Source organism: Mimulus guttatus, mitochondrion, assembly GCF_056151865.1.
Source record: "Mimulus guttatus mitochondrion, complete genome".
NCBI lineage: Eukaryota > Viridiplantae > Streptophyta > Magnoliopsida > Lamiales > Phrymaceae > Erythranthe > Erythranthe guttata.
The window spans coordinates 495,025-520,841 of NC_018041.1; the positions used below are offsets into that span (position 1 = coordinate 495,025).

General features: G+C 44.9%; 1 protein-coding gene and 2 non-coding genes across 3 annotated transcripts.

Moving 5' to 3' along the window:
• Positions 1 to 9,473: 9,473 nt before the first annotated feature.
• Positions 9,474 to 9,732, plus strand: ND1 (NADH dehydrogenase subunit 1; one part of a trans-spliced gene, as the record gives it). Coding sequence (YP_006460148.1) covers positions 9,474 to 9,732 — 259 coding nt within the window.
• Positions 9,733 to 17,297: 7,565 nt separating this feature from the next.
• trnK-TTT lies at positions 17,298 to 17,370 on the plus strand. The gene has a single exon. It is a non-coding gene; the product is annotated as a tRNA-Lys (tRNA).
• Positions 17,371 to 23,687: 6,317 nt separating this feature from the next.
• Positions 23,688 to 23,759, minus strand: trnQ-TTG. The gene has a single exon. It is a non-coding gene; the product is annotated as a tRNA-Gln (tRNA).
• Between the last annotated feature and the right edge of the window lie 2,058 nt (positions 23,760 to 25,817).

Below are 25,817 nucleotides of genomic sequence, written 5' to 3' on the forward strand. Positions count from 1 at the left end.
GCTTACCAAAGATCATAGGAAAGAAGAACCGAAGGTGATCTTCCTCAGTACGTGGGTAGACAGAAAGGGATTACTAACTACACTTGACCATAGAAATAGAGAAGATATTTTCAATAGTAATATACGCGGACTTGCTAGCAGCACCCAAGACCGAAGACTCGTAGGCGCATATCCTCATAAAAGGGCTTAAGATTTCAGATATTGATGGTCGTAAATACACGTCGAGATAGACTTGATCTGACCTTCACTACTCGCCTTCACTAGAGGGCAGGCTCAGAAAGAAGACCAATCGGATTACCAATATGGGCTAGCTAAGACAAGGCAATGAAATTGAAAGCAAGGAAACTCTATCTGCCGGGTCGAAAGTCGTAAGGAAGGCACCGGGTAAGCAGCTAACATAAACGACTACCGTACAGCGCATCCCGTTGTTGGCCTGAAAAGACTAGGAACTTCGAACCAACTACCAGGAACCTACTTCACTCGGGCCTAGAGAACATGCCCAGCTTATCCACCACTACCTTTCGAGCGAATTGCAGAGCTGGCCCTTCCCGGATTTGCACGATAGTCAGCTATGCTAGCCCAAGTCCCTTTACTTTAGCTGGGTATCTCATTGATTCACCATCCCTCGAGGCGATGGGCAATAAGGAGCCGAAACCATGGGTCTAGAACCCCCTCAAAAAATATCCCCATCCGATTCAGTGGAAGCTACAAAGCAACCTTCTGACTCTGCATCCCCAGCGGAGCCGAAGGATCAAATTCATTGATTTCGATAACCGGAGAAGGGAATAAAGTAAGACCAGACCTCTTCTCTTTCCCGCGATCAACAACAAAGGAAGCCGCAGATCCCTCTCCCTCTTATTGTATCGTTCCAGCGAGTGAAGCATCTCATCTCTGGATCAGTAAACAGAGAAGGGAAGTACTCACCATCGGACCCCCTGGCCCCGGTGGGCCAAATCATGGAATGAGATCCTTGGTATCTAGCAACGATAGAGAACCAGGAAGTCTCTCTCTATCTTTGTATCCATCCATGGCTACCAGAACCCACGGGAGAAGCCCAACGGCTGCTATGAACCTCTACCTGGATCCGGACCCATAGCAATGAGATAAGCAGCTAACTCAACATCTTCTGGGCATCCGATGCCATCTCTTGTTCCCCAGCCCCTCTGACTACCCAGGATCTGACGCCAGGGCTACCCGAGCATCTCATCTCAATATTCTCTTCCATCTCCAGCTGGATCCGCTCGAGGGGAAGTACCAGCTGACGAGAAGATAGAAGGAAGTAATCGCCTCCATATCCAAGTCCGTTGAGTCCGTAGCACCCGCAGCAGTAGCTTATTCAAAAGGTCAGGGGGTTGGCTTATTGGTGATTAAACGAAACAAAGGGCTGAGACTTTTTCAGTAGGTAGGGAGGATGCCTCTTTTCCGTTCTAAAGAGGCTACATGGCCTTCGATTAGGACTTCCATCCAAGTTAGCTTTATGCACGCACCGATCTACCTGATCCATTATGCAGAGAAGCCTTCTAAGCCCGCTCTCGGGTCACGTCTTTCAATCCCTTAAGTTCTTGCCCGCTTCTCTGGCGAGGAGCTTTATTTGCTGTCTTTTTGCTATCGCGCAGTCTTCCTTCCATAGGGAAATCTTGAATATGACTCATATGTTTGACTAATGCTCCTATCGTTACAGATAGTCAAACTCCGATCGTAGAATAGAAAAGGTCGCGAGTATTTAAAGTGAAGCAGGTTCATTCACCGGCCGATACGCTGACAACGCGGAAATAGAGCTCTGAATCAGTCGAGCAGCAGGTGATAGGAAGATCATAGAGGTGAGTTAACGTGCTGGTTCTAGCCTCGCCCTTTAATTGAATGATTGGACTAGCTCGCAAAATGCTCCTACAACTACTGAAATAGAGGTAATTGACCCGCACCTGAGACATTCGATTCAGCAATTGCTTCAGAGGAAGAAGCTGTGAAAGAAGAGATGCGAAACTTGAATCATCAAGATGTTCGTTCTGCGTAAACGCATCTTCTTGAGAGGTGTGTTCCAAGAGACAGAAATGAATCAGAGGTATAGTTTACTGTCGAAAGATATTCTTTCTACGACATAAGAAAGAATGGGCAAGAGGATCCCTTTAAGTAAGATAAGATGGCCACAAACAAGATAGAAGTTTTTCGTAGTCCCCCATTTACATATAGAATTTCAGTGTCGAAGCAAAAGAGTTTACTTGAAAAGGATTGGGAGAGATCCCCATTCTGTTGATAAAGCAAATTAGGCCAGCCCGAAGTCCACCCCGATATTACCAGAAATGGATAATCGTAGTAGTATACCTACTCGTAGGGGCACCTTCCGGACCAAGGCAATAGCAAACTCGCCCCACAAAGGGGCCCAATTCTTGTGTTTAATGTGAAGCTTGGCTTAGGCAAAGCAACCGGCAGTCTACTCTTATCGAGTACCGGGGCGAATCTCCCTGGGTTTCTATGTTCGGTAGCTATACTAGTAGTCACAAGTTGGGCTATACGATGGGTTCACTTCAACATCAAAGTTATGTCCGTACGTTTGGACATAGAAAAACTGAGCAAGTAGTAGGATTGGGTATCCGTGCAATGGCAATGCTTTGGTCTCTCACTGGACGGATCGAAAGGCATACGACAAAATGGTGAGGCAGATAGATCAAGCTTTCTATGGGGTAAGACCACTCATATCCGATAACAGAGATGTTGATAACTCCGAGATGGACGACCGGATCGTCAACGTCCGTTGACGAGCGACATATCTCCATAGCTCAGTCTTGTCCATCAACGAGAGCTGTCACGCTAGCGCTTGATCTCTTTCTGAGCGCTGTGCTCTATCTCCGTAGTTCCCTACAGCACCTTTGCTTGCTCTGCTCTCAGCTCAAGTAAAGTGATTGGGGAATACAGAATAGAAGGTTCATCCATGCTTTTAACAATCTCTACTGTTACTGGTTAGACCGACTTGCTGCCTGATTTCATTCCTTCCCTTCTGACTAGTAGCTTGCTTTTTAGTTTTGTTACAGACACTAAGAAATCCTTTCTTTGTCAAAATCGAGTTCTTGTCTCAATAGAGGAGAAGGGGCCTTTGATCCCTCATCCCGGATCTCATCAAGCTATGCTTCCCTGTCCTCAGTTTGCACCAGGAATCGAAGTTCCAAAAACAGACGAAATCACTATGGAACCGGACCTCCTCGCTGCCGCTCAATTCATTTCCAGGAAGAGGCAAATTCGCTTTTTGAGTAAGGGTGGGTTGAAAAGAAAAGGTGAAGAAGGAAGAATGTATCCGAACGAATGCATCGGCAGATTAAATGACCCCTTTTTTATAAATCCCCTCGTCACCTACTAGTGAGCCGGAAAGCTTAGGGACGCCTCTCGTTCCTCTTCCCCCATTTGACAACCAACCGTATCCCAGAATGTTCGGATGATTCTCTGGAACTAATATATGATTCAATACTAAAGAATGGGGATATATCGTTGGGAAAAGCAGAAGAAAAGGATTTCACGGGCAGAAAGGCGAAGGGAAGTTCGGAAAAGCCTAGCAGACGGGACTATCAACCCCTTTCTATTAAGACCTCGGCATCTTCCTTACCCCCCTACAAAAATGGACCCCTATTTTGAAGAGGAAGGCTCCCGGGTTCCGCATCTTAAAAAAGTGCATGATCAGATTGGAAGCACTGAGGTTAATTCGCAATGGGCCAACTCACCCAGCCATGATGCGCATGACAGAAGAGAGCGAGCAAAAAAAGGAGTTTCCATCTTGGATGAGGCTCACGTCAGGTCTTGAAGAGCAAGACTTTCTCCCCTATGTTGAACTTTATCTATATTACATTACCTTATTTTGGAATGCACGGGAAATTTCTGGTAGACCTGGACATGTTCCATGGCGCGAAGTCTCTTCTCATCTAATAGCTCTAATTGTGGGGATATATAAAAATATGCTCTATATCATCCACATCAAAATCTTTGTCAAGCTGGACCCTGATGAGGGATGGGAATGGCGGAATCCGTCTGCCCTTTTCTTCGTACGCAAGTAAGCAACTGGCCTTAGATTGTATCGAGCTACATGCCCTTAAGATGTTAGTTGCTACGGGCCAACAAATCTCCGACGAAGCTTAAAGCAGGCATCAAGAGCTAAGAAGGGGGCCAACAAGCCCCTTTCCTTTGAAGGAAATGCCTTAGAAAAGGACATAGAAGCAGGCCAACAAGTGGATTGAATCTTTTTTTCCTAGTAGCGAACCTTTGACTCGTTCCCGCAATCATCTCCTCCGGACCCTCGATAACCAAATCCCACATGTACTATCACGAGGAACTGGCTTTCACAATAACAATAAATAAAAGGAGTGCGCCGGGAAAGCCACTGGAGAGAAAGTCTCAGCATAATAGTGACCTGGGATGGGATAGATAGTCATACTGAAATCGGGAAGGTTAGCCCTCAGTTCTCCCTCCTTACAGGAATGGAATGGTTATTCTTCTTAGGAGCGCTACATGGATCTTTTTCATGGAGACGGACGGAATACTTTTTTCTCTCTTTCTCCGTCGATCTTCGCGGCTAAAGAGGAGATGTAGCTAGGGAGAGTCAGTTCAGTAGTTAAGGTAAGTCAGGCCCATTGCATTGGGGCCGTAAAGCAGAAGGCTAAACGAAATTCCAATCAATAGAAAGCCTCAACCAGACTGGAACTACTCCATTTGGACTGGAAAACAGGACGAAGGACCGATTCAACCACAAAGCATTTGAGGAGTTGTGAGTTTTTCTATTTTGACTTGCCTCCCGCCGTGATCGAATAAGAATGGGAATGGATAAGAGGCTCGTGGGATTGACGTGAGGGGGTAGGTGACGGCAGTGAAATGCACTAAAAGTCCTTACGTTCGAAAGAAAGAAGGTATGGGAAATAGGTTATGTAGGCCACACCTCTTCCTAGGTTGTTCGATCACTAATTGCCAAATCAAGGTATTCCTTTCAAAACATCCATAACGGCACTCTTGCCGAGAAAGCCCTTCCACATACATCAAAGGGAACGAAAGATTTCACTGACCCCACAGGCCTTTTTTGCTATCAAACGATAAGAATTCCTTATCGCCAATGATGCTAACCATACCTCACTTGCCTTTGCTGAGTGAATGGTTCAATTAAATCATACCAGCCCAGACATGTATCAAAAACCAAAACCAATCACGCCACCGGATGACCTAAAGATTGCGTGGTTACGCCTTAGGAACCGGAGAGACATATGAATCTCTTTCCTTTAGACAACTTCATGTATCAGAATTCTTCTTTATAACCGAGAGATAGGATACCTATGAATGAATGCAATTCCGCCAGTCATCTGTCAAACCTCTCGCATTTAGGAAATGCTTTCAGGAAGACTGCCCAAAGATCGCTGGAAAACCTCCTTCTTACTTTCTTAGCGCTAGATCCGTCCTGAGCATGCTTGGCATCGCCAACATTATCAATCAGAGTCAGATTCCTTTACCAAAGCGGGACGGCTGGAGAATTCTGTTGAGTTAGAGTTCTATATCTTAAAGGGCTGGCTAGAGGACCCCTTTTAAACCGGGTTCTGTCACTCCTAAATAAGGTTTTCAGAATCGTAGACTTGGGAGTGTAAGCTAGAGCAGAGCTACCTATCTTTGGCGAATTTGTCCAACCGGAGATCGTAGTCTCGTCTCAATCTTCTTTCTTATTCGAAGAGGCACTTTTCCTTCATAATTGCCCAATCCTGCCGCTATCGTCTTTAGTCTCTAAACCCTCGTAAGGCCTCAAATCTGAAGTCATCCTCTTTGATTTTTTCATCCTTACAAATTAGAAGAAGAAAGAAAAGCAAGACAGTCAGTCTATCGACTTCCTTTAGTGGAACTGGTGGCTATCTAGGTCAATTGAATCTTAGCCAGTTTCTTATTTGTTCGAAAAGAGCTAGTCCGACTCGACTGTCAAGCAAAGATCGTTGGCTTTTTTTTATATGCGTTAGGTTAGCAGCTAGAGTCAGAACTGAAACTGGACTAATTGCGTAATGTTGACCCCACGGAGCGGTAGCGAAGGGGACAGCAAATGGCTTTCAGCTCCTCCACTTTATGGCTGCCGCTTCTAGCTCTGGCACTCTGAATATCGGGTATGATTCTGACTTTCTTGCCCTGCCACTCTCACCTCTTCCGAAAAGACAAGCTTACCTCGATCTGTCATTACATATGATATATCGAGAGTTCAGGACCATAACGTAATTCATTTAGAGAATGCCGATGAGTCAAAGTCAAGTAGATCTAGTTCCGAGATCTGGAAAGCGGTGAATACAGTTAGTGAAGTTAGACCGGAAAGTGGAGTATCTTTGGAAAAGAGGTAGGCCTTAAGTTCTAGCTTAGATAGCTTAGACTGAAGAGTTGTAGCTTTGCTTTCTGAAAGAGTCATTTTCTCGTTATTAGAGAGAAGCAGAAGCCTTAGAAGGGAGCATGCTGGGTTGGTATTACTAATATCTTAGATACTAAGTTCAAATAGAACTGCCAAGAAGTGGATTTCCCGCAAGGAGAGAGAAAGTAAGTAGGGAAAGCTATCTACCTTATTTTGTGAGTAGTGGACTAATCTTTCTCGGCCTCCGGAGCAGCGTACTAGTTATAAATAAAGGACGAAATTTCACTACCTCGAAGGATAAAAGATCGGAACCAGACTCTCTAAGTAAGAAGGGTCTCCTACCGATAAACTACAGTCGCCCCCTCTCCCACATCAACCCTCTACAGTAGCAGAGTCCCGCCAGTTCACTTCCTTGAATTCTTAGTCGAGTAAGCCTACCAATAGCGGGAGCAATGTCCAGTTCAACCTTTAAGCTGCATAAAGAGCAGGTCCAACGGAACCACACCTCCTATTGAGAAAAAGGGAACTTCCTAATAAAAGAGAACAACGTGTTCAAACCAAAGCTCCTAGATAAAAAACATAGGAAGACTTGGTTTACTGGTCTTACATCGCTCCTAGAATTGGATCCGATCCTAGCCTAGCTTCAAGTCGTTACGCGAGAGGGTGTAGATGCTGCTCGATCGAGCCAAGTAGTCTAGTCCCTTTCTGCTCATAGTAGCCTTTACTATTCATAATGGCAAATACCCCTGAAACTAGAGTTGCGGATTCTACTCTTGAAGTGAGTGACTCAAGATCTGCAAGGACTGAACCGAGCTTCCTCCTCCACTGGATCGAGTTCACTTACGCTTTCCCTTCTTCACTCACGCGCATCGATCTGCGCCTAGATACCTTGCCATTAGATAGCCAAGACCTTAACGCCCTTGCTTGCGACCTTTCCTTGATTGCCTTTCTTCCTTTCGCTCCGCATCCGCACCTTACCTTGCATCTAGAATCGAATCTATGACATTCGAATTTTTAATAAAGTCGCCAGCTCGGTCTTCCTACAACTAAGGCAATAAGGCATCCGCGCCTTCCTTGTTAACAGATTTAGCTAACGGAAGCACAGTGCTAAGTCAATCCCGGGTAGGAAGAGTAGCTACGACCTATAGAACCCACTGAGCCTCCTCCCCGAAAGGAAGATCTTTTCTTATCTACTGGGCAAGCTCTCGGATATCATTCCTCTTGGCCCGCACTTGCTCATCCTATTTGAGGTGCTGAAGAAGTGCCCCCTGGTTCGCACTTGGTTGACTCTTTCACTCTTTACACGAGAGGGTCGAGGTTATCGTTAGATAGGTTGAGGAAGGAGTTGGTAGCAGACAAGTCATTCAGCAATGAAACTTCCATGGCGTAGATTGACCTTTCACGAATCTGTCTTGAAGAGTGAGATCCGAATGGATAAGGTGCCTATCTCTACACGTCCACAATGAGATCAGAAAAGCAAAGAAGGTCTCTCGAGCCTTGGTATGGTCCACTCGATGAGTATCCCTTGAATTGATCTTCAAAATTGTAAACAGAAGGTCTTACTCCCTACCGTTGAATGCGTGTGGTCAACTGTGTAATCGAGGATCTGAAAGAGTTGACTGACTTTCATGGTTAAGGTTCGAAAGAAGAAGAACCAACAAGATAGGTTTTTATTCCTCTCTAACTAACAGGAGAAGCAGAACATGTAGCTTTTCATCCTTGTTTGATCATCCTATCAGTCCAGTCATGGTAACGGATTTAGTATCTATATTTCGGTAGCTGTTTGTGATCGAACAAAACAAGAGAAAGATATATCGTAGTAAAGTAGAGCTAGACTGCATGATTGGCTTGTAGGAGAAAGATAAGAAAGATTTTAGCCAAGACGGGCTTGATTTCTGCCTCTGCTATTGGATGTCATAGGGTAGCTCGCGGATTCGTCTTCATTGCGCACTAGCAGGTCAGTGGGAGTAAGAAAGTGTTCCGTTAGTGTTCTCACTTGCTTGGTCATAGGAGACTTTCCTTTTCTTTCATCTTTCTAAGAGCAGTCTGTATGATCAAATAAGGGATCGATCAGACCGCTCCTGGTCTTCGAGCTAGTCATTAATGGTCGGCTTAATTCGTATCCTTTTTTTCGGTATGCCGCTCCGCAAACAAAGGAGCGAAAGTTTTCAGTCAATATATTTATATGTTCGTATTTTTTTGTGTACTCAAATTATCCTTCATTTTTTGGGGTTTTTCGCCCTTGTTAAGAATGTTCCAAAAGGCCTACGAATCTATTTCTTAATTATTGGAAAAATGGTTTGTCTTCTTGTTTTGTCCAAGTTCTTCTTTTCACTCGGCTATCTATTCATGGACGACCTTAGTCGTGCCATATCTCAATTCTATTCGGGAGGAATGTCTGGAGGGTTCAATTCTCCTCCACCCGGCCCCACAGACCATAATAGAATCTTGACTGATCCCAACAATCTACAAGAAGATCCGAGGGAACAGGAGTTCCCCGCCGTCGAACCACAAGGGAGCCTCAGTGGCTATAGAGAGGCGGTGAGTGAAGAAGAGCGTTCCTCTTTTAGGAACTTCATACAATCCCCCCAGTATCGCTCCGCGGAAAGAAGCATCGATCTGGCGACCGAAAAAGCTAAACAAATAGAAGAGCAAATGGAGCTGCACATTAATGCGAAAGGTGTCCATATCGAAGATAGAGAAGACATTAGGCGTGGTGTCAATGTATATCTCACAGATATAATGGCGAAAGAGCCACAAGCGCGGAATAGAAGTCTAAATAGAATAATAAAAAGTCTTCGGGATGGCGACGAGCGCTTTTTTCACCAAATATGGAACTATATTAAAAGAATGAGTGGCGTCAATGATTAATGAGTTGCAAACACACTTTCCGAGTTTGGTGTTTCTGGTTCTACCTTTTTCTTAGCAACTGGCTTTCATGGTTTTCATGTGATTATCGGTACTCTTTTGCTTGGTTCGAGGACCCGATGGTCAAAGGAAAGGGGAGGTCCTGATTCCGGGACGGAGCCGTATGACGCGAGAGTGTCACGTACGGTTTCTTTGAGAAGGGTGTGATACCACCACCTATCAGGCCCGACGAGCGGTCCACGGAGCTGCATCCCTACTCACCTGGTCCATGCACATCGCTCTCTCCAGGAGGTTGGCCGCCTATCCTAGATCTTCCCATTTCCAAGAAGATCCCCGGCTCGATCTGGTTTAGTATCAAGGTGATTCTGTTTCTGTTCCTATATATATGGGTCCGTGCAGCATTTCCACGATATCGTTATGATCAATTAATGGGACTTGGCCGGAAAGTGTTCTTGCCTCTATCATTAGCTCGGGTAGTCGTCGTTTCTGGTGTTTTAGTCACCTTTCAATGGCTCCCTTAATTATGTACGAGGAATTGCCATCTTTACTAATGGGAAGCGGGCTACTCCCCGAAAATGCCCCGCCCGTAGGTTCCTTTGTCGTTGGGGCCCAAAATTGCACACTTAGGGCCGGTCTCTTATTTAAGACAAAGAAGATGATCACCCTACTGAGCTTGAAGGTTAGAAATAGAAAGGGGGTTGCAGATAGCACCCCATCCACAAGCAGAAATGCCAGTTTAGGGCAATAGATTGACTTTCCACACGGAAACTCGCTTTCTTTCCAATGCTTTCCTTTCAATTGCTAGTGGTTATTTCGGAACCAACCTTCTCACTTTGCCAAAGTTGGTAATTCGACTTTCTAATGGAAGTACAATTAAGGCACCTTTAGATACCCGTCCTAGTGGTGACACCCAAAGATGATTTGGGGCAGGCCTGATGCCTACATAAAAGCAGAAAATGGACGAACTGTGGATGGCCTTGTTGCGACTTGTTCTTACCGGACTTTCCTTCTGAAAGCAGAGATCCACGTATACTTGACAACATTAGAGAAAATATCTTTCTCTAATTATAGAAATATTAAATTATCTTTTATTAATTGCCCTTCTGCTCTCACCGGCAAAGGAAGAAAGATTTTATCCAAAGTTCGCTAGGGTTCCAAACCGAGTTGTTCTACTTTTTCTAAATTTTGCTTTGGAGGAATGTTGAAAGGCTTTATTAGGGTAACATACATTTCCGGAGTTCAGAGAAGACTCATTTCAAGCCATCTCTGCGCTCTGCTTACGGCGCCTATCCGAATAGGGTGTGGCTGGATTTCATCTTTATCTATTATCCACTACTTTCGGGTCAAGAACGTAAGGAGAGTCTTTTCTTTTCACAGTCCATATATACTTAATGAAGAGCTAACGTTTCAAGAATGAAGGTTTGGATTACATTGAAAAGGCGGTAAGGGGCAGGCTCAATAGATAGGGAATGAGTGGGCAGGACAGGGAAGAACGTAAGTTCCCATCGCAAATGCCAAAAGCATGTGCTATGCCAGTTAACGTGAAAGTGGTACTTTCAAGATTCCTTCTTTTTTGCTCTTATGTTAGAAATAAAATGAAGGGTCGATGAGTGAAGAGTTTTCTTTTATCTTATTTTTTTAAGACACCCGAAAGTATAGATAAGGGATGCTTACAAGTCAGGATGTTGAATGCTTGCTCGAACCAACCTGTCCTCCCTGACTTCTTCTTTCTAAAATAGCGGCGGTCGCTGGTCTTAGAAGCAAGGCTATTGGTTCAACTCTCGGGGTTTAAGCGGAAATTCCCAGCTTTATTAACCGTCAATCACTTTTTTGAGATGGCGTTGAAGACTAAACGTAAATGGCAGACTCGTAAGAAGGCTAGGGTGTCGCAGCTGGAGAGGAGACTTCGCTGGACCGAGAATGAGCATCCGAAATACAAGCACGGGAGGATGGGCTAGGGCTACTAAATCGAGGAATTCATCTCGAAGAAGAATCAAATAAGAGTCCCGGCCTTCAACCCGCTTTTCTGCCTATGGCCGAGTCATAAACTATATCTATCACGGTGGAACTTCAAAAAGCACTTTTCTCAGAACTGAGACCTGGAGCCTTCTTTCCCATCATTTGAAATCAACTTTTTTGTGTATTAGAAATTGCACCATGACTAGTTCACTACCCCTCTGATTATTATCATCAGCTGAAATATGAATGGTAAAAGGAAGAGCAACCTCTCCCATATGCGTCTCAATTTCTTTCATCTTTCCCTCACCCACCGGTCGAAGAAAAGGGTTCCAAACCTGGTCAACTACCTACCTACTTCTCTCTCGATTTGGTTGATCGCAAGCAAGCTACCTTAGCGCAGCGCTCACACCTGAATATCTCGTACCGAACTGGCTATTACGACCTGAGCTAGCTTGGATTGACAGTTCATTCCTGGCTGGAATCAATGTCTCATTTTATTTTTCTTCGTAAGGCTCGAGAGACCTTCTATACTATCTTTTGGTGGTCTGTAGAAATGGTAATGCTATCGAACCCCGAGCATCTTCTTTTTGATCTGCAAATGGAAAAAGGGTTCCAAACCTATTACAGAAGAAAGTCTTTCTCTAAAGTTCAGTTGCAACCTTGGTTGGATCCAGCTATGAAAGAAGCCGGCTTTACAAGCTAAAAGTGAATAAACATCTCTTATAATTGGGATAACGTGCCTCCACATTCTAAGAAGGTGGAACAAACTCAACCATAAAGAAGACGAAGTGGGCGATGACTGAATGAATATGAAGTAAAGAACCCGCTTCTAACCTCGTTTAACACCATGTTTCCTCCGAAGCTTTCATCTGAGTAGTCACTACGCCCTACCCTATCGCTGAGTCTTTTGAAGTGGTTTCAGTATCATTTCCATCCGAACCACTGACTTATTAAGTTAAGAGAAATATGCGAAGATTCCATCTGGAGCCGAATCACAGAACAAGTGTTTCGGAGATCTTTGACCAATCCTTTCCTCTGGATTCATTGTCTGCTTTGGATTTTCTCAATTGCATCGACCTTTCTTTTCTAGGTGAATCAGATCTCAATCTTTTTTCTTTCATATTAATGGTTCCCAGCGGCTTCTTTGTTAGTAGTGCTATTAAATCTATAGATTGAAGGGCCGCGCCCGTCTGCTTATCCGTTGCTCTGATCCGTCTGTCGTTCCTCTGTAGCATGTGGTCGAACCTATTTTAAAGATCCTGCTGCCCCAAACGCTGCTATGGCCTTCTTGCCGTGAAAGTGAAAAGAGCTTAGAAGCAGCATAGCCTCGAACCAGGATTGAGAGTTTTTCTTCATCATCAGCAGCTTCTATACCCACCTAAGATGGAAAAGACAATGTTCGAACCGGGATCTTTGATCCTCCGCCCAATCTAGACTATCACTTTGGTAGTGACAGACTAGCCCATATAAGGTACAACCTAAGACGGAACTATTTTCATCGAGATGTATTTGATGTCTTTTTTTTTTTAAGTTCGCCAAGGCGAATTCACCCTTAAAGCTTGCTTTCTCGCTGTTGCAGAAAAGGGGGATGCTCTAACTGAGAATTCAAGGAAGACTTGTTCCAACGCCCATTTCTTGCTAATGATGTGATGATAGAAGCACTCTCTCTCCTTTTTCTGTTTAGCCATGACAGACACCTTTATGTATGCCATTTTGAGACACCAAAAAGGAACAGAGTCTCAATCTAGATTTGTCCCAACTACCAACTACCTCGAATTAAACCCAAGCCCCTCTTCTAGAGCTGTCGGAACTAAAAGAAAGAGAAGGGCGGCTCTTCAATTACCGGGGTACATCTTCATTCGCGATTCATGATAGATCAAGGGACTGACATAAACATACACAAGCGGACTAGCTTAGTCTTCTTTCTTTACTTTATTATTCCTTATACGGTCAACACAATCTGAATCGTTCAGAGCCACTTTCTAACGATTGCATTTTTCATGCTTGACTAGTACCACAGTCTATGCATTGCCTTTTATCGAGAGAAAGACCAACCATCAATCACGAGATTTCTTGTTCTGATGTCTAAAACGTGAAAATGAAACTACTAGCAAGCGTTCGGATTCTTCTGATGTGCAACATCTACATAGGAAAGTTTCTCCCTTAACAGAGGTGTCGTAAGTCGCCTCTTTCTACCCATCCGCCCAAGTAAGATAGTTCAATCACTTTATTTGATAAGCAATAAGCCTTTTGCTACAGCTCCGGAGCTGCCAGCTATAACATATTACACCTACCTATACCTATTAGTTAACGGACGCTTTCACACCGTTGGTTGCTACTATTCATTTCATACTCGACGAGACGATCCTATTGCCGGTGTAGTAAACGAAGACGAAGCACGATCTTATTTCTTTTATACTTCCTTCAGCTTTCGACCTTCCCTAGGTAGATATCCATGAAGTAGCTTTTTCAACTTAAGTGAATAGATCCGTTATTTCCTATTGTAGTGGTTCCCTAGTTATCCATGTCATTTTCTTCGAAAGAATGTGTCCTGAAGCCATCGCAACTTACCAGACAAAGCCAAGACGAACTCCTTTCCATGGCAAAAGCAAGGAGCATCGCGATACGCACAAGAATTTCAATGAAAGACGCTCAGATGTATCCTTTCTTTCAAGTGCGGCTCTATGCAAAGGTTATTAAGCCACCTATGTTATGGTTATGTAAGGGTTTAGTGATCGACATGTGCTTCAAAACTCCTTGTTGAGCCCCCTTCAAATGGGCGAATCTAAGATCAAAGTAGTTGAAGTGTCGCTTAATAGAGCTTTGAACCAGTTTGAACCGCTTTGGTTGAACTCGATAAAGCCTTTCTGTAAACCCAGTTTTCTTGCCAAGGCTTTTTTTTTTTTTCTTCGATAGGTCAATCATCCACTCTTGAATGAAAGGTATACTATCGGATACAATTGTTCTATGTTCAAGCAATTGGTATCATTGGATCCTTCCGAAGTAGGCGAAGCTTGAGTTGCTGACCTGAACGCTTTGGCTCTTTGCTAGACAGCAGCAGGAAAGGAAGCATCAAATTGCATGTGAATGATTAGGGTTCTGACTCTAGAAGGGAAGACAACCGAATAGGTTGTTAAGGTACCCTAAGGTGCGAGGCCTGGTTGACCTAATTCATATTGCCCCTTCTCAGACTCGTTCGATAACTGGAAAAGGTATGAAGTTCCTTAGGGCTAGGCTAAACCTTGCTTGCCTTTCTTCCCCTTCCCATGGGTACTGAAAAAGTCCTTGCTTGTAAGGCCTACAGCCTATCTCCTTTTATACGATTAGGATACCCACCAAATCAGAGTAGGCAAAAGCTTGGAAAAATTCTCTAACTCTAGTGCGGAATAAATTATGAAAGAAACTTATGATATCTTGTTGACGGGTGTGAAAAGAGCAAGCAAATGACATTTCTATATATAAAGAGAAAACGGGGATTACCGTTCTTATGAAGTTGGTCAAGTTCTTTTCCTTAGAACCCATTTTGCTTATGTAATACTCTAGCGTCAACCTCTTCCTCCAACGCTTTAAAGGCGCCCTTATTTATTTCCAGGGAACCGTTCCGTCTTATTGCGACGACCAAGCCTAAGACCCGGATCTTTCGAGTGGATCAACTGCTTTAGCAGCTGGGCACTTCACTGCAGAGCATCCAATTCCCAATTAATCTATTATGCTTTCTTCCTCGCTTTCTTTACTGGTGTGTCTAGGTGAGTCTGAAATAGTATGGGTTTCCTTTATAAGTAAGCTAGGTCAATGCCAATTGAATCTACATGCTAAGTTGACCCTCCTTTTCCTTTTTTAAGGCTATGTCAAATACGGTGAGCTGAGGTGCTAGAGAGTTCCTTGAAAAAGGGGTGGGCAACTCAAGTACGATTGAAGGGGTTAAGTCGAATCTGTCTGGCCTCGCTTACGCGCTTACACCAACAACTAAAGATGCTTAAAGATCAACCGCCGGGACAAGGGGACTAAACTGAATCAGATAAAGCTATTTGGTCCCTAACCCCAGCCGAAAGATCAGCCTCTTCAAGAAAGTTATCGGCTCTTAAAGGCACACCAAACTCTGGTTTAAAAGCTAATGGGTTTTCATCCCTTTCTTCGGAAACCTCTCAAAGAGGACATTCTTCACCCCTATAGGAATCCCCCTCTAGAGGGACCGTCAACGTACGCTAAAGGATCCTTAGAACTAATTGTCTGGGTCCCTGGCATTGATCCGCCCCGCCCCGCCGCTAGCAGAAGCTAAGCGCTTGAAAAGCGCGCTAAGAAACCTTGCTTCTGTCGGCCTTTCTGTGCAACAGTCCACCAGTAGCGGAAGAGAGGGTTACCGTACATACAAGAGTCTTCCAGTTCTTACGGAAGCTCTTTCTTACCAGTCAAGTAGTACAACAGCTCTATCTTACAGCCCGGCGCGGCGGGTCGCCTTTTGAATTCAGTAGATGGAAGAGACTATTAAATAGATAAGGAGTAGGTGAGTGAATGAGTCCTCACTGACCTGAGCGATTTCGATCACCTAGCAGGCCTTTTATTTGGTAGGTAAGATCGCCAAAGCGTATCATCAGATTTGGCTACGAAGGAAGGAACTCGAAGTGAAAGGGCACCGTGCAAGACAACGATAGTTGGCCCTCTATCATCTTCTATCTGGTAGACTTGGAAAAAGGGCCCCGACTTCTTTCCAGAATTAGAGTTCGACCGCAGCTTCCCCCCCTTTTTTGGGGGGGGATCAAGTTAAGTTCCTTGCCAACTGCCAACTATCGACTCCGATCTCTTTTCATTTGTTTTGGGTATTACCAAACCTAGCCTAGCCTTTGTCAATCACACTAAAGCAGAGCACCCAATTATGTTATGGAAGAGCCTCCTTAACTTAAGGGTGGGTTAGCTTAGTCAATCCGGCCCGAGACGCGTTCGTTGACAAAACCGCCGTAGGAATTCCGACTTTTCAATAGAGCGGAGGCGAACTGAGATCAACGAGAAAGAGGCCCTACTCACTACAAACGAATACACCACAAGATCGAACTGCACTCATGCCTCCACCGCATCAAGTTGCCCGCCCTCCATTCTGATTGGTATATCATGAAAAAAGAAAGCCCACCAGGCGCACTGCGCTTTCCCTTGCCCAGATGTTTGCCTTTCTAAGTCAAGTAATGGTGACCCGCCGAAGCCTGGAGCTTCGTAACATGTTGACGAAGACCTCCGAACTGAGGGTTCGGTCAGTAGAAGGGACTACTTTGTCTCCCCGGAAGAAGAATAGCCCCGCTCTCTAGCCGACTGATCCCCTTGATCATATAACTGGGAGGGAACGTGTCACATTAGAGGTGAACGATCAGAGGTGTCCTCTAATCACCACGATGAGACAGGTCCTTCTTTTAGTAGACTCAGCTATGAATATGAATGAAGAAATGAATGCCGGGCTCTTTCTTTCACTGCTAACCCCAAGAAGTTTCTTAATGCTGAGACTTTCGTCGAGCCCCGAGCTTGTGGTCCTCCTTTGAGTGTGGATTCAATTGGATGAATCTGTCAAGTCAAGGAAAACGTACGTAGCAGCAAGGATGGTGCATCGCCTATTTCTCGTTCTCGCTCGGGAGCCAAAACGAACACGCCTGCTACCTACTGTACTGGACCTTCGACCAGGCATTCTACCTTTGTCGAATCGGAACCAAGCATTGCGCTCGAACAGTTGAGCGGCTGGAAAGAAAGACGACCTCACCTTCTCGTAAATGGTGTCAGTGAGAGCCATTTTAGTATCCCCCGTTGACCTTCTTTTGTAGATAGAATCTTCAATGAGTGGAAACAAGCACCCAACCTAATAAAGGGGCTTGTTGAGTAAGGCCGGCTTTCGAGCCCAAGCCTACGTTTGCTTAGTAAGCTTGAGCGCATCTTTCTCATATCAAGGCTTTCTTTGAATTTTCAATAAGGGGCGCGTTAGCTAGGCCGTTTTCTTGCAGGAGTGCTAACGCGCGCCCTTACGTTTTCTTCGCTTGCTCTGCAGTACGAGCCTCATACAGAGCCGCGCTCCTTTAATATGATGAGAAGAAGGGAAGGGGGGCCACCCTCTTTTCCGCACCAATCCTTATTTCCTACTACATCTTTTTTTGGGTGTATAGCTCAGTTGGTAGAGCATTGGGCTTTTAACCTAATGGTCGCAGGTTCAAGTCCTGCTATACCCAAGTCTTTCTCCCTTCAAACGGTGTCTATCCATCCTGTTTACTTTCTCGCTTTGCAGGTTCTGCCCCTAGCTAGTGTGCTCTAAAACCATTTCAATTGAGGAGCTAAACTTAGGTGGGGCGGCGCTGTTCTACCTTTCTCTTTCTAAGTCATTCCTGAAGTCAGCAAAGTCGGCTAGTCGCATTCCACCTCCAACTCACCTATTTTCTCTCTGGCGCAGGCACACCCCTCCATAGCCTCGAAGCATAGGGAAGATGGCCGGATCACCGTCTTGCAAAGATCGGCAATGGAGTGATTGGGAATTGGCAGCGATGATGGGAGAACTGAATCCTATCAAATCTTTCCTTTCTCCCTTTGCTCCGTGGGAGCTTTTGATAGAATCATTGCAGGAGATTCAAAGACCTTAACGGCTCACGCTTTTTCTTTGATCTTTTTTATGCCACTTTCGTCATTGAGCGAGACCCACCTAAGTCAAATAAAATAGCTTTGCTGACTTTCTCCTTCCTTATCGAATAGCCTGGAAATAGGCTTGCCCTTCTAGCCGGTAACCTCGATCAACGGTAAGAACGCATCTAAGAAGTGGGTAGCTAGCCCCGCCGGCTCTTCTCCGCGGGAATTCGCCGTCCTCTTCGCGAACATTGGCAAGTAGCTAAGCTCGCCGTAGGGCTTAGGAGCGGTTAGCGCCCAAGAAGACTAGACTGACTTGATTGGAATAGACATAATAGAATAGTAGAATTGAATAGCAAAGCCCATAGTCTCATTTCAGACTAATTACTGCGAAGGTCTCGGCAGGGTATGAAAGAATCGAAGAAGAAATAGATGGGATAAGACCGGTAGTGGAAGGCGAGATGTAGACCATTCTCAAAGGCAGATCTACGTGTGTAGCAGGGTCGTCAGCTTATCCCCTTATTCGCAACTGGCTCTCGAGCCTGGCTCCTGCTAAATATGCTCTCGCTCGTGTCGCTAGACCCCTTCTCCATCTGTTTAGAATTCTATTAGTTCTGAAATTCTTAGATAAATCCGTATGAAAGCTTTTCTATCAACCGCTTACCAAAGCTACTACCTTTCTATCTAACGATTTTTTCCTAGGAGCGAGGCTTAGATCGAACAGAGAAGTTTGATGCTCGACCGGGTTCGAAAGAGGCTGCTAAAGGAGGGTGGTCGTAAGTATGCCAGCGAAGGTAAGGGTAGAAGTGGTGGATCCCATTTCAGTAGTCGTATGGCGGCCTATACAAACTAACTACTTAAACTCTGGCTGGAACTGAAGTCTCCAAAAAGTGAAAACCAGGTTCCAAACGTGAGATCCAGTTCTAAAGAAAGTACTAAGGAAGAAGCCAACCAACTCCCATTGTTGAAAGAACGGATGTTGTTGTTTATTAAGAGAATATGCTCACCGAAGTCAGCTCAACGCCCCTATCTCTTTGATGAATGTGGTATCGAGGCAAGGAGCCGATTAGCTTCCTTCGGGAAGTGCAGGGAGCTTTGAGCTAGGCTGCTGCTACAAATGCTTGCTGTCGAGCGTGCCCCACCCCAACAATAGCGCCCTCTTAGTAAGCAGCTTGCGGCGCTTCCCACTATGATTGATTGATGTCTTTTTTCAATCCATTTATTTAACACTTTCCTTTCTTTTTATTAAACCCTGTGTTTTATTGTGAAGGTAAGAGGGTGCTGTTACGGTAAGGCTTGAAAGGGTAAGGTTTGAGAAGGTCAGGGACGGAGGAGTAGGAAGGGCTAAGAAGAGGAGATTAGTAACCAAGGACCAACGACGATAGCTAGGAGATAAGGTTGGAGGTTCAGGTTGCTTCCCCAAGGTCCAGTGATTAACAGCTTGGCTTGTTTACGCTTTTCAGACCGTGCTGGGCTGGGATCCTTTCATTCATTCATTCATTCAATATGTGAGTTCCTCTTTATGAGCGAAGCATTAGATAAAGTCTCGTTCACCAAGCGTGGAAACCGAAGGCTATGGAATAGTTTAGTCACTGGAAGGATAGGCAGTTGGGGACAGAGGGCATGAAAGAGTTACTGACCTGGCAATTCCCATGGCTAATATTCCGATCGAGATTTCTGCTGGCGGACGGGCGGGGGAGTTCCTATGTTAATGTGGATTTTCCCATGCAGGTTGACTTTCTTGTGGCTTTCGAGGGGACAGAAATGCTCGCTTACTTTCTTGATGGTGTTACGGACCAAAGCAAGGAGATTTCTAACCGAAAGAGAATATCCTTATTTACGAACGAGACTTCATCTAAGTGAGTTTATGAGCTTGACGAATCCCTGAAAGGTAAGGTTACTGAGACGGAAAAAGGGTTAGACCCATTAACGGAGTAGTAGTTTGGGGCTTTCAAGCTGGCTCTTTCTGGCATGGACGTAGGGAAAAGTACAACATGGAAGGCTGTGACGGAACATAGTATTTACACCTAAACGAAAGAGGCTTTGTGAATTCTTCTTCACTCCAGTCTTGTTCAACTTATTTAGGTAAGCACTAAGGGAAGGGCCCAGTCAGTAGCCCATTCGTTGACAATGGAAAACCGGGTTTCCAGGTAGTGGTGCCTCTTGGTCCAGGTCTTTCATACATATAATTGTGTCAAAAAGAGAGTGTCGAATGAGAAGGCTGAGCGCTAAACCTTGAGAGAGACATTCAGTGTCGTGGACTAATTATTACCACCCTGCTTTCTTTTCCTGATGCAAGATGCGCTGCTGACGCGAGATGGACTGCTGCTGTGAGAGAAACTTTTCCTAGTTTATTTATCCATCTCAAGAAGTCAATGAGAAAAGAATGGTATTCTCCAGTGGGGAGGCCTCCAAAGACAAGTCCGCAATGGAAGAAAGAAAGGGCCCTTCGAAGCGTGACAAAGAAATGCTGTAAATGAGATGACCTAGAATGCCGATCAATGATTGCTTTCAAGCCAGAGGCGAGGGACAAGAATCAGTGCGGAGGGATGATGTTGATGCTGGAACAGCTTATTCACCCGATGATCAAAAGAGATTCCCAGAAAACTAGGACCTGAGAGAGTCCCCGTTGGGAGGCGAATAAGAGATTCAGTTCTGTCTACTTGTGGTGTGCATGACCCGAACAAGGAGATGTCTAGCCAATCAGAGGAGTTGTTGCACAGCGTCCAGGGGCTTCCACGCCAGGAAAGAGAAAATGTCTTTCTTGATCTCATTTCCGGGTTCTATAGCTATATGCTTCACTTTGGAGATTGCATCAAAGGCCAAAAAATGGGAAGAGGAAAAGAAGAATATGTGAGACGATCAGGAGGACGAGAGATAAGAGAGGAGCGACGTACCTAAAAAGAAAGACTCGTCTATCCGCTAGTTCCATTTCCTTCTCAATGCCCGGATCGGCATGGATTACAAAGTGGATTTCTCCCTGTCGATTGACATGGCTGGAATAAGGAAAGGCGGATAAAAAACAGGATTGTCTCCGCTCTACTGTGGGTGGCAGAGTAAGAACATGTGGGGGGGCATTTTCCTGGGATTACCCCCAGAGAAGAAGTCGACTCATTGCATTGTCGTCGAATCGAAAAAAGGATGGGTTTAGCTGTGTCCTTAGGCCGACAATAAATAAAATCGTACAAAAGCTTAGATAGATGCTACATGCTACGAATCGTCTTTTATCTCCACTTTAGAAGCTAAATCACTTTGGTTGGAGGAAGAAAGAGTGCTAGCGCCTTGAGGTGAAATGAGAGAGATTCATGCTCATGATAAAGAAGTTATAAAAGCTCCTTGCGGATAAGGAAGCAAAAATGGTCAGATACCTAAAAGAGGAACTAATCAGAGCTAGACCTGCACTTAGGAGAAGAAAGAATCCTGTCTGACCGATCCTACCATGATTGAATGACTGAGCTATGCCATGCCATGGAGGAAGTCTTTCTCTGAGCATGGCGTGGAAGAACTCCAAGGCTACTGCTTTGGCTAAGCTGCTTGCCCGAAGCTCTGTTCCTATCACTCAAAAAAGAGACATCTTTCACTTACATGGAGATCTTTCGGTCTCAATTCCCTTATTTCAATCTGATGGTCGTTCATATCTTTTGACATGTCACTGAGCGATCTCCTTCCTATGGCAATGCAGAAGCAAAAGAAAGATTAGAGCAATGTCTCGCGGAACTGAATTCACCATATCGATGGAATCGAGTTCTCTCCTTGTCAACCACTTCTGATGAAGGAAAGCGATCGGAAAAAGGAAAGATAACTTATCTTAGTATAGTTGGAAAAGACCGACCTTAGCTATTGAGGTAAGATCTCAGACGAAGGAATGAAATATAAAATATGTATACTGACTCCTTACTACTACTTGAAACTTATCTACCCGAGCTATAATACAAACAGATAGCCTAGGATCAGCAATCGATCGGATAATCTGTTCAAGCAAGAGAATAAGAGCACTTCTTTTTCACTAAGCAATTCGATCTATGTGCCTTATCATCCCTAAAGACCTTACCATGTAACTAAAGAAGACTCCTTCACATCTAAGTCAAGAATAAGTCTTCCACAGCAGTAGGAAGACCTGACCAGTAAATAAGGTAATTGTGCTGGACGCTATATATTCATTACAGGGAATAGTCCTTCCTGAAAATATGCCAGGTAATAGGAAACATAATAGAATTGTACTGTAACTGGATGGAAACTCCCCTTATGAAAAAAAAAAGCAAGACAGAAGGGCTGGGAGGACAGACTGGTAAGGAGAAAGACTGGAACGCTCCCATCGATGAAAACTATTACACACTATCCAACTCCAGGTAAAGGCACTCCAAATGGATGGCTCGCCTTTGCCCTTGGAATCAAATATGCTAGCAGGAAAGCAAATAGAAAATAGGAAAGTCAGGGAATAGCCCTGGCCTTTAGATAGTTAGCTCCCTATTAAGTTAAGGGGAGGGCCCTAGGAATGTTAGCACATCATCTACGGTATTAAAGAGATTCATTTTGATTAGTCAGAGGTATTAAGAAAGAAAGGGGATTCTAATAGATAGTCCTCTAGACCTGTTAGCATTCTTATTACGGGTAGAACTAGTTCAGAGTGCAAGTCTGAGGGGAAGTCCCGGATATATAGGAGGGTACCATTGTAGGACCTATCCGGCGTAGCAAGCCATGGAGGAACCCTTTATAGTCTTGATGTAATTGGGGCTTGTAAATAAAGGATGGCATTCGGACTTGTAATGTAAATAAGGGGTCTCACTCAAGGTAGGGGTAATAAATAGTTCTAGTCAGTGTATTTCCTTCCTAACTGGCTTATGATTCTCATTTCCCTGATGGGAAAGAAAGATCCCTAGTTAAAGTTCCCTTCTCAATAGTCTAAGTCCCCTGGAAAGTGTGTTCCCCGAGTGTGATTTGAAAAGGGCCCAGCCTATCCCCTTTTGTAATCCCGCATTCCTATTCCATTCCCCCTAGTTGTGCTAGTTCCGTTCCCCTTCATCTAGTTATAGTGCTAAACCCGTGGAGTTCTATACTAGTCCTTATGGCTCTCATTCCTATATAATAGAATCCCTTCCTTCCATAGTAATAACTCTTTCCAGGGCTAACATGCACGTCTATCCAAAGGGTGCCGAGGAGCGTAAGGGTAGTTATCCCATCCCTACCAGGCCTTCTCCCAGAGAGTACGCAAGCAATCCAGTGATAAAGCAGGAAGCAAGGTCCTTGCCATTCGATGGTGGTCCAGGAAGCCAGTTCAAGCGGCGGTAAAAGGCTATAGGCTAACGATAAGAGAGATTTTTTGACCTGTATGTAGGAGCAGAATATATATGGCTTTGTAGGATTGCTCCAATAGACTTTCTTCCCTTCCCCTTGGTTTATTGCTAATTTCCCGATTTCCTTTACAGTAGTTGCAAGCTAAGAAGTCAAATAGTCAAGCAAAGCAGTAGTCTTGAAAATTGGCAAGCAGAAAGACTATCTCAAGCTCTATCTTTTAAGCCAACAGTCTCTCACACGCAATTCCCAGCGGGGTATGCAACTATAGCAGCTTTTTCAAAAGCAGGGGCTGGGGATATTTCAACACTTCCCGATTAGATCTTCGTAGTTCCGACCCGATGAAAGTGCTCAGTAGAATCCGATTCAGTCAGTAAGTACCCCGGTTCAGAAGAGGCGGTTTAAGCTTACAGGAGAGGGTAATACTCTTCACCGATCGCCAAAGTCAGTCTTGTGTTCAATTCCGCCGGTTGGAAGGATTTCTTTCTGCCGTCTGTCTTTCCCTTCTCTCTCTTCTCTTAGCAAAGTAGGTTCAAGTCAGACTTTTGGCTTGCTACAAGCTGGGCTCAGGGACTGCAGTCAGCCGCTTCCCCTGTAGTCGTCAGCTCGTTCTTGACAGATCCGATCGGGTGTTCATAATCTGGAGTAAAAGGATTCGAACCTTTGCATGCCGGTACCAAAAACCGATGCCTTACCACTTGGCTATACTCCATAGGCCTGTTTTGGACGGTAGGAACGGGGATAGGGGGAAGGGAGAAGCAGGGCTCGAAGAACGAGCCGAGCCGTGCAAGGACGCGGGGATATAGCAAGTAAGCAGCAAGGTTCTCCCTTTATTAGGACCGACTACAACAAGCTCGCGACTCTAATAGAAAGAAAGGGTAAGCTCTCTGCTCTATTTGCTTGCAATGCTATGCCTATCAAAGTTGGCGAAGGCTTCTGTAACCTTAGACTCGTTATGCTGTTCGACTGAACTCGTTGGCTCCGCGTCCATCGAAAGTCGCTTCGTCACCGTCAGCATTTGGTACTCTCTCGATAGCTTCAATAGTGAACTGAAAGCCTTTGGTGTAATGAACCGCAAGCCCTTCAGAAAGAAAGACATAATATAGAATAGTTTAATGTTGATTCAAGTACCCTTGAAAAGACTAAAGGAACGGGGGAATTACTACCTGTAATAAAGCACAGGCTAATACGAGCCGACCAGAAGAAGCAAGGCTTAGATTACCAGATCCTGGACACAATCTTCCTAGAGATGGAGAGCCCCTTGCCTCGCCTTTTCTAGCCTCTCCTTCTTGCTTACCTAGCTCTTGTCTTAGTGACTCTTCCTCTTTTCTAGGTTTTTTTCTGAGTGTTAATACGTTTTTCATTTGCCAATGAATTGGATCCGCCCCGATTCGATCAATAATGGGATTCTTGGCTAGAGAAAGGTTCTGTGACATGGACGCCCAGCCCAACTCGGTCGGTTGGCCCACCTAAGAGATGATGAGATTCTCGATCGATTTGATCGAATTTTGAAAAGTCTTTCTCACTATTCAGAACAGTGGAGCTTTCGATCAAGATCTTCTCGCCTCCCCCGTTTGAGCTCTCGCTCGAATCTCCACCTTTATGCGTTGGTAGGCTTTCGACTCAATCTAATAGCCTACCTACCCCTATCGGGCGCCAATAAAAGAGAAAGTTTTCGCACGGGCTCATCATCTGATGCAGAACCGATGCGAGAGGGAGAATAAATATGGGGGAAGTGTGGATTGATAGCTTTCAAGAACCAGTGGAAAGGAAAGAGTTCTTCCCTGCATTCCTTCCTTTCCAAAAAGAGTAATTAGGCATAAAAGATTTGATTGAATGAACGCCACCTTGGTTGTTTTCAAACAAATCCAATCTTGGGCCAAGCGTTGCGTTGCCAGCCGGTAATAGCCGAAGGCAAAAAAGGGAGAGATAGGGAAGAGGAGATGTTGGATAGTCACTCCACTCCATAGATAGTGCACACAGATTCTTCTTTCATTTTAAATTCCTTTCGGGTCGGAAACGCGGGCTGCTGGTGGGGCTGTGCCCATTCTCCCTCTTCTTCCGCTTTACAACCGGTTTCGGAATAAGGAACCTTAGAATTCACCCTACCTGTCGATGAAAAAATGGGATTTGAGAGGACCACCGGCTAGCAGATCAGAAATCTTTGTATGGGTATGGAATGTCCTACTCCTGCCTGAGCTTTCCGATCCACCAATCCCCTATTTCAGGGACATCTGTCTTAGGTAGGCCCAGGGATCACTAATTAGTCGAATGAGCCCATCTCTCTGGCCTATCATTTGTTGGTCGATCCGGCTGGCATCTCCTGCATATCTATGGGGGCCCCTTTATACAAGTTTGCTGCTAGGAGTCCCTAGAGTCGAATCAATAATCAATAGAAGTTGACTGACCTGGCTCTTCAATTGACGATCTACTACTCCCTCTTAATAGCAGATGCCCATGCTTTGATTCGAAAGCCCTAGCCAGTGATGAATCCCCAGGAAGATCGGAGTAAACAATTCCTCTTCCCTTCAGTCCAGTTTGAACCCGTCCCAAGAACGAACACTTTCCTACTGCAAGGTGAGGCTCTTCCCCTAGAATCCACTCCGGGTCGGGGGAGCAACTAGTCCAACTTCTTAAGCAGCCGAGATATTGAACAAGGAACATTTGAAACACTTCCTTGCCTCACCCTGAGAGGGAAGGTCGATTTGACTCGAATCCTGGACCTGATCTTTAATCCTACACCGGTTAATGATGCGATGGGAGAAGTTGT